General features: G+C 43.9%; 1 protein-coding gene across 2 annotated transcripts in view; it reads left to right on the top strand.

Annotated features, from left to right (window-relative positions):
- Window positions 1-220: 220 nt before the first annotated feature.
- LOC140729576 (natural cytotoxicity triggering receptor 3 ligand 1-like) overlaps window positions 221-9,596 on the top strand; it is a 28,036-nt gene continuing 18,660 nt past the window's right edge. For both annotated transcript variants that reach the window (XM_073049492.1, XM_073049491.1), the window contains exon 1: window positions 221-650. In XM_073049492.1, the coding sequence (XP_072905593.1) occupies window positions 527-650 (124 nt within the window). In that variant the 5' untranslated portion in view covers window positions 221-526. The remainder of the gene's footprint in view (window positions 651-9,596) is intronic.

Genomic DNA, 9,596 nt, shown 5'->3' with positions numbered 1-9,596 from the left:
AAGTAAGTATATTCAGGTAGCAAACATAACAGAATGCATTATATAGTGATGGATTTAGAGAGGTAAGTGCAGGCAAACAGGTGAAGAACAAGAGCCAGACTAGGTAGATTGGTTATGGATTACCAACAGAAAAGTCTCAGGACCAGCTCATGTTAAAAATTACAAACACAGAGGTCCCTAGTGGGCTCTGGTCATAGGTTTTATTTTGGGAAAGGGACGAGGAGAGGCGCTGGATCGGCAGCAGTCGCCGCCTGGCGAAGCGCTAAATTATTCTCCCTCTCCGAGGATGAGCGGGGCCACCGGGACCTTGCAGCCGAGTTTCCCACACACCGCTTTCCGCCCACCGCTGTAGACCGCAGCCTCAGTTTTCGATACGTCCCTACAACGTATGTACAACCCACTCTTGCGGAGACGGCGGTTGTCAAGACAGCATGGTTAAATTAAAACGTAGTCTATGATGGTGGGAATTTACCCGAACAAACCACATTAAGATTATTGAAGTGAAAGCAGTTGTCTTCCATCTGAAATGGCAGCGGAGCTGGGTTCTTCTTGCAGCCGCGCCCGGGCGGGGTCGCGGCGATACCGGTGGTCAAGGGCGTCGGGACCCTTGGTGTTGTTTCTGATTGTTGTGTGGCTCGCCCCTGCGGCAGGTAAGGTGTCAGCGTGCGGCTACTCTCCTTTGGGTAAAGCAGGTTTATTTAGACTGCGGGGCATAAAATAGAGTCTGGCTAAAGTTTTCTTTAAAAGATCATTCTCGAGAATTGTACACAGAAGCTTAAAACGTTTGTAAGCAAACACGAGGAAATCTGCAGATGCTGGAAATTCAAGCAACACACACAAAGTGCTGGTGGAACACAGCAGGCTAGGCAGCATCTATAAGGAGAAGCACTGTCGACGTTTCGGGCCGAGACCCTTCATCTTGGCCTGCTGTGTTCCACCAGCATGTGTGTGTTGCTTAAAACTTTTGTAATCTTTTTGTAATTTTGTATACACTGGAATTTAGAAGGATGAGAGGGGATCTGGTTGAGTCATATAAGATTATTAAGGGATTGGACATGCTAGAGGCAGGAAGCATGTTCCCGCTGATGGGTGAGTCCAGAACTAGAGGCCACAGTTTAAGAATAAGGGGTAGGCCATTTAGAACAGAGATGCAGAAAAACTTTTTCACCCAGAGAGTGGTGGATATGTGGAATGCTCTGCCCCAGAAGGCAGTGGAGGCCAAGTCTCTGGATGCATTCAAGAGAGAGTTAGATAGAGCTCTTATAGATAGCGAGGTCAAGGGATATGGGGAGAGGGTAGGAATGGGGTACTGATTGTGTATGATCAGCCATGATCACAGTGAATGGCGGTGCTGGCTCGAGGGGCAGAATGGCCTACTCCTGCACCTATTGTTTATAATCTGTTTATTGTCAATTCTTTCAAGTAAAATGCGGATGGGTTATTTTCTTTTGTGGCAACACACACAAAATGCTGGAGGAACTCAGCAGGCCAACCCAGGCAGGGATTAAAGTGCAGTCAGTGTTTCGGGCCGAGACCATTCAGCAGGACCATCAACTGTACTCTTCCATGGTTGCTGCCTGGCCTTCTGATGACCTCCAGCAATTTGTGTGTTACTTGGATTTCCAGCATCTGCAGATTTTCTCGTTTGTGATATTCCTTTTGTGGTATGATTATACATTTTAAAGTGTGCTCTAACTAGAGTTCCCCACCCATAAAAATGTTTTCCACCTCAAAAATAGGATGTTCAGGTTACTATTTCATTTATGTTTGTTAAATTTATATAATTAGGCCACCTACAGATTTGTTTGACACCAGCAAAAATTTGTCATTATTCCAGATAGGATTGTGAAGTGGTTTTTGTTTGCTGTAGCTTGTCTTAATTAATTCTTCTCCCTTCTTTGCCCATTCTTACCCCTTTTTTGGCAGTTCCTCAGGGTTGATGCTAACTGTATTTCTGAGGTATTTTTGAGGCCAGTGTGGTACCTGTAAACTCTACCCAAGTGGAGTAGGAGGTGCTTGCCTTGACAGGTTGGTTGGTTGGACTGGAAGTATTATACTCCTTCTAGATTTGATCCTGGCTTTAGCCTACTCCCAAAGTGACTGGACTCTAAGTGATTTCCCTTTTTTAATTGGTAAATGGTGAAGTATTCTCATCAAAACTAGCACCCTTCATCCCTCTGCTCATTGAATCAAATTGTTTCTGGTTTATAATCAGAAAAGAATTCTTTTGGTATCCTTCTTGGTAGTGTGGAGACAGTCAATTGCAATGTTAAGCAGAACTTTAATTTTGCACCATTTTCTTTTTCTCAAAATGTTCTCTCCCTAAAAAACCATTAAAGGGTAGTAGGCATAAAGAAGACCAAACATTCAAATAACAGCTCTGGGGCAAAAGTATAAAACAAGAGAATCAGGACAAAAAAATGTCCTGAGTAACAAAGAATAACTAAAGGTTCTATGCATGGTTTTGGCACTGGAGAGCCCTACCCCCCTCAAATCCCAGAACAAGAAAGCTACCAAAAAACAGCAGCAAGCTCTTCAGAGAAAAAAAACACCACAAAAACCAACTTCCAGTTTCATAACATCATTGCAAGCTCCGTTTAATTAACGATTCAAAATCCAGAGAACTTATGCATTATGAATTGAAATTATACATAAAGTAAAGAGAAACAGTTCCATCAAAAGGTATCAAACTTAACTCAAAGTAATAATCCAAAGTAGCCTACCTGTGAGAAACTATGAAAAAAATCAGTAATTTAAAAAGAAAACAGAAAAAAAGAAAGAAAAACAATTTTTAAAAAGTACTAATTGGTCATTTTAAATAATCAGACCGAGTCTGATGGCATCGAAACAGCAGGGAGACTTTCGATAAATTTCTGAGCTTCTGTAAGCAAGTTAAACCATATTTTTGTGTCCAGTACTAAGAGTTATTTGGAGACGGGCTGGAGAATGCAGAGAGGGCCTGAATCCATGATTGTAAAACTCTTTCATAACTTCTTTATACTCGGCGCACAGCTTCAGAACTTGAGGAGCATAATCCTCAACAGTACCAATAAAATGAACCTTGTAATCCAATTTTCCTCTCCGACGTGCTTCCACAATCAAAAGCTTTTTCTCCTGATATCGATGAAAACACAGAATTATTGGGTGTGGCCTGGAGCCCAACTTGTGCTTGGACAGAAATGTACGGTGATCTCTGTCTAACTCGGGTTGGGTCGGAAGAATATCCTTCCCAAAAATTTCACAGAGTAAAGAAGAAAAAAAGTTCAACAAGAGAACCACTTTCAATAGCCTCTGGCAGACCAAAGATTTGTAGATTATGACATCTGCTCTGTCCTTCGAGATCAGTTATTTTGAACGTTAACTTGGTGTTATGCTCACTCAAATTGGAACAGACGGCTTCCAGCTGCTGAACACGACATTTTAAATCTTCAGTAGCTGACTCAAGATGAGAGAGTTGTTCGGCATGATCCTCCACTTTGGAATTAATTTGATCCAATTTTGACTCCAATGAACTGAAAGAAGACTTATATTCAGACTTGAGTTCAGATATAATCTCTTGTCAGTGCTGTTCCAAAATGGAGATAATCTTGGCAGAGGAACCAGAGACAGTCACAGACACTTCTTTTTTCCCAGATTTAGGAAGCTTTGCAGTCATTGTACGACAGGCGTATTCACAGGCAGGTAGGAGAGCAAAACATTTAACAGTCTGGAGTGGAAAAAGGGGAGATACGGAGTGCAGAGGTAGGGAATGGAATGGAGCAATAGTTTTAAGTGACTAAACTATCACCATCTTACCGGAAGACCTGGCTCAAGTCCCTTTTAAATCTTTCCCTTCCCATCTAAAACTACGCCTTTCTCTCTGATTCCCTTTCCTTGGGAGGAAGACTTTGTGCATTCACCATATCCATGGCCCTCATGATTTTGGCTCCTCTCATAAGGCTCCTCTCAGTCTCTTAGGCTCCAAGAAATAAAGTCCTAACTTGGTCGACCTCCCTCTATAACCTCCGACCCACAGTTACTGGTGTAACACCCTGTGAAGTTTTTAATCGCTGAGCTGTACATATTTCATTTTAGCAGTTTTGTAAGAGCAGTCTGTTCTGCGATCAGCCTTTTTGGTTTTGGGCTGAAATAAGGGGCTTTGTTGTTCAGCTTAGGAATGTGGTGTCAGCCAATCAGGATGGTGGAATTGGGAGAAGGTTCCAGAGAATGCTGGGTAGAGATGATCTGTTTTTGAGGGACAGGGGTGTGGGTTGACGTCTTTTTGGCGTGAGCTGGGAGACTTCGGGAGGGAAGGTGGCTGAGGACGCCATCCCTGTTGCACAAGGTGCTTTGTACAGATGAATGGCTTCAAGGAGGAAGGACCAGTGCTCCCATGGGAGAGCCCGTTTGTTTGAGATGGATTTCGAGCAACATTTGGAAGGTGGTGTGTGCTTTCACACAGACTACGGGTCCAGCGTGTGAGTTAGACAACTGCAAGATGAGCTCCTACTTATGTGCACATTTGACTGTTTAGTTATGATGGGCTCTTTTTTTCTTTTTTTTAATAACTGTTAGGTTAAGTTAACATTCTTAATTATACGTTCTTTGTACTTGTATGCAGTGTATGGTCTATTATTTCTTACCAACGACGATGGGGGTGGGGCAGTAAATCACACAGTAATAACACAAACTGGGGTTTGGGTGGGCGAGACATCCCAACCTCATGGGTTTGGCGGGACTAAAGTTGCATACACCCTCGACATACAGAGCCTGAGAAAAATGGTTTCCTTGCCACAGAGTCCAGTTAGCAAGGGGCCAACAAGCTGCATTTCCAGAGGAGCCCAGTAAAAAGTGGTTTCATTGTTATTCAAATGACCCACAAGATGTGGCATTCTCCATCTTTTACTGAGTTACTCACAAAAGAGAGGAGGAAAATGCAGCGGAGGAGCGGGAGGTCTCCGTCAGTGGGGCACAGTCTTTGGTAGTAGCCTGTGGTGCTAAAGTGACTCCTGATGCCACATGTTGTGTATGTGGCCTGTTTACACAACTATGTTAGTAATAAAAACACTGGAGAGGGGAACTGAGTTTCATGGTTCTTTACTGGTAGAGTCCGAACTTGACACACACATACAGATCAATACGTGCCTAATAGCGCATGCAATGCATGTTATTAAAACATAAAGAAGTCCCTTACTATAATGTAGGGCATACAGTACACTCCTCCCCATTTATTTTAATAGTGTATCAACTGTTTTTAAATTTTTTTTTCCTGGGCACTATCTCTCTTAGATCTTAACTCCGAGTCATCTGGACACCTTCGTGACAGCATTTTTTTTAGCAGGCTTTCTTGTTTTTACAAGGCCGAGTTGCTAGCTCGACGCTCAACCCAGCACGGATGGAAAGCGTGCAAGGAAGCCGGCTGGATTCGAACTCGGGAGCCTTCACTCCAAAGTCCGGCACTGATGCCATTACGCCACCAGCTGGTTCTGGGGCACTATGCTAAACAAATATGTTTACCCTTAACGTATAAATGCCTACCATTTGTTTACAAATTATAGCAAAGTAACTTAATATCGAATTATAACAAGCCTTCTTTTTCTTTTATTTTAACTTTCAGTCTAAGACCCATTTATAACACAAGTCTCTGGGGAGGTCTTCTCTGCCTCTCCAGATAACGTCTGTCCTGAAAAGTTTGCTTTGGGGAATGAGTCTCCACAGGTACATCAGGTGGGTCATCAGCACTGATGACTGGCTTATCTGTAGATGAGGCTGATGTGGTCATATCAGGAGTGTTTGCTTTATGTTAGGGGAGTCCAGGCAAGATGTTGTTGTGTTTTTTACCTGACCATCCAGGATTTGGTCCTCATGATGTCTCCATACCTTCTCTCCCACCTCCACTGTATAAATCAGAGACCCGTCTATGGTGGAAATTGTACCTGGCTGCCACTTTTCAGTCCAGTAATCACGTGCAAGAACTGACTGTCCCCCACTGATGCTCTGTGTTGACTTAGCATTCAAGTGATTAAGCTGTCTCCTCCACATCACGCTGTACATCTGGTTTGAGAAGATCCAGCAGGACCTCAGGTTCCTGTTCAGAAACATCACCGCTGGAGTCTGGTTAGTGGTTGCATGTACTGCATTATGATGGGCAAGGAGGAAGTTGTCTATCTTGTGTTGCAGTGGTCGATTTTTGCTGTCCATTGCTTTGATGACTTTCTTGAATGTCTGCACAAATCTTTCTGCCAAGCCATTTGTGGATGGATGGTAAGGAGCCAATGCAAAGTGTTTGATTCCATTATTCTTCAAAAAACTTTGCAATTCTTCAGAGACAAATTGTCGTCCATTGTCTGTGCAGATTTGCTCTGGTATGCCATTCCTGGCGAACATCGTCCTCAGAAATCTGATGGTCTTTTCGGATGTGGTTGTCCTCGTTTTGATGACCTCTGGCTATTTGGAATGTGCATTGATGGTGATTTAAAAAGATAGAGTCCATGAATGATCCAGCAAAGTCAATGTGCCGTGGTGATGAGGGCCTATCCCATGGATGAAGAGGGGATTGTGGTGGTGTGTTCTGGATCTTTTGACATCCAGAGCAGTTCTTGGTCAAGTCCTCAATCTGTTTATGGATTCCTGGCCATCACACATAGACACAGGCAAGACTTTTCATCTTCACTGTACCCAAGTGCCCCTCGTGCAGTTCCTCCAGCACTCTGGTGCGTAGCTTGGGAGGAATCACAACTCGTGAACAAACATTAATGTTCCCCAACACACTGACAACTGCTCCTTCCTCGCTGAGAAGGCTGGAAACTTTGCTACCATGTGCTAGCCATCCCTTTACCGTGATGTCATACATTTTTGACAACATAGTGTCATTGTGTGTTTCCCTTTCAATGAGGCTGTTTGTCACTGGTAATTGTTCAACAATTGGTGTGTGAAATACCTCTGCTGAATCCATTTGTCTTTGAAGTCAGCAGTGGTAAACGTGACAGACCATCTGCGTTGCCATGTTGTTTGGTCCCCTTGTGTTCAATGTGATACATGTGACCTCCTAGGAAAAGAGACCATCGCTGCAGCCTTTGTGCTGTCATCACTGGAATGCCTTTCCTTGGGTTGAAGATTCACACAACAGGCTGATGGTCAGTCAACAGCGTAAACTCATGACCATACAGGTAGTGACTGAATTTCCTGACTCCCCACACGAGGCTTAGGGCCTCTCTGTCAATCTCTGTGTAGTTGCCTTCAGCTGAAGTTAGCGTTCTTGAGGCAAAGGCTATTGGTCTTTCTGAGCCATCTGCAAACTTGTGCGATAACACAGCTCCTATCCAATGGGGTGAGGCATCACAAGCCAGTCATATTGGTAAGGAGGGGTCAAAGTGTGTGAGCACCCCTTCTGAAGTTATGAGTCTTTTAGTTTCTTGAAATGCTTTCTCACAGTCTCAGTCCTCTTCCATTGTGTCCCTGTCTGTAATAGTGCATTTAGTGGGTGTAGGACTGTGGATAGGTTAGGCAAGAACTTGTGGTAATAGTTCACTAGTCCAAGATATGCTCTCAGCTGAGACACATTTTCAGGTGGTGGTGCCTTAAACACCGCTTCTATCTTGTCTTGAGACACGTGTACGCCATGCTTGTTGATCACATGCCCATAGTACGAGATTTCCTTTTGAAAAACTTACATTTCTGTCAATTAGCTCTGAGCCCATATTCTCGTAACCTGGTGAGAACTTGTTCAAGGTTAGAAAGATGTTCGTCATCATCTTTGCCGGTGACAATGATGTCATCCAGGTAACACTGAGTCCCTGGACTCCCCTTCAGGACCTGGTCCATTGCCCTTTGCCAGATTGCAGGAGCTGATGCTATCCCAAACACCAACCTGTTGTACTGGTGAAGTCCTTTGTGTGTATTTATTGTCAGGTATTTCTTGGATGTATCATCGATTTCCATTTGGAGATCAGCCTGGGCCAAATCAATTATTGTGAAATGTCCCCTTCCTGACAGGGAAGCAAAGATATCCTCTTTCAATATTTTTATTAATTTTCTACATAGAAGAATACAGAGTACAATAAGATATAATAAGTCAAAAAAGGATCAAATATTATCAAATACAGTATATTTGAATCACACTTGGAATCGCATTACATCTATATTCATGTAAATTAAATCATAATATTGAAATGTGATAATTTTATTATTAAAAAAAAGAATCCAATCCCACTATCAAGACCGAAACTGGTTGGTAAAGAAAGAAAAAAGGAAATAAATCCATATCATGTAGTGTAGTGGTCACCAACCCATCAATCACGATCGACTAGTCGATTTTTTTAGACTTTCCCAGCAGATCCCGAAAAAAAAAGAAAAATAAATACACATTCTGTTGAGATTGTTTCTGGGTTGCGGGGTTTTAGTTCCATTCTTTCTGCCCAGTGCGCATGTGTGTAGCTCCCCCACACTACACAGTGTAATTCAGTGGCCCCCAACCACCGGGCTGCGAGGAAACGATAGGAGTCAGCTGCACCTTTCCTCATTCCCTGTCATGCACATTTTGAACTTGAACCCATGCAAGGTCATCAGTCGCCTAAACGCAGTTATACCCTCGCGCCAGGGATCACCGGTAGTCCGCGGGCGGCCGGCAGGATGTGCCATCACTACTGGCCTACAGCGCTGCCACTAAACCTGTTTAACACACTGAATGTTCGTGGGGAATCTGGTGCAAAAATATTCGCAGACGACCTAATTCGGACTCAGCGTTTCATAAGTATCAGAGCAGCTACCTTGTTGCGATCTACTGAAACAAACTTTTGTCGGCCGATAGATCCTACAGGGGGTGCGGGCGGGCACCCTGTTGCACTCCTCGCTCAGTCAGTTGCTCTCTCCGGACTGTGACCGCCGCGGCCCCGGCACGGGGACCTCCGACCCTGACCTTGTCCTCTCACCCCACCCACGACCAGCCGCACCTGGCCAAGGCGTCTGGCAGCAGACGGGCGGGAAGCTGGAGTTCAGGCCTGGAGGCTGTCCAATGAGGCAATGAAGCACTCAAAACTGCTTCAGTACCCTGAGTCCAAGCACCCAGTACTTAAAGACAAACCCATTGAGTTTTTTCAGCGGAAAAAACGTGAGCAGCGCGTGAGCTAAGTGCTGAGAGCCGCGAAAAATAAATTGCGGAATAGACTGGACATAAGGAACCTGCTTCAAGTATCACTGTATTCTCGTGGTGATTAACACTCCCCCCCCCCCCCCCACCTGTCAGCCGGTCCACAAGAATATTGTCAATATTAAACCGGTCCACGGTGCAAAAAAAGGGTGGCTATCCCTGGTGTTTATACATTATTTCTACTTCCGGACTTCTCTGTCCCGGTGAGCATGCGTGTAACTAATTGATCTGGGGTCGATCTTGCCTTTTACTAAGGCCGAGGGAGGAGATCTTGGGCTTAAAAAGGTTGGTGACCACTAATATAGTGAAATATGTTATTAGCCAATATCTGTACTTTAACAGCAAATCAAAGGTTTTGAAAATAGTTCAGAAATGGTCCCCACAATGTTTGAAAGTCTTCACTAGATTCAGAAATTGAACAAAGGATCTTCTCTAAATTTAAACATGACTTAACATCACGTAACCATTG

The sequence above is a fragment of the Hemitrygon akajei genome, chromosome 6 (genome assembly GCF_048418815.1).
Source record: "Hemitrygon akajei chromosome 6, sHemAka1.3, whole genome shotgun sequence".
NCBI lineage: Eukaryota > Metazoa > Chordata > Chondrichthyes > Myliobatiformes > Dasyatidae > Hemitrygon > Hemitrygon akajei.
Note: the sequence above shows the minus strand (reverse complement) of the source record. Positions and strands in the feature narration are given on the sequence as shown.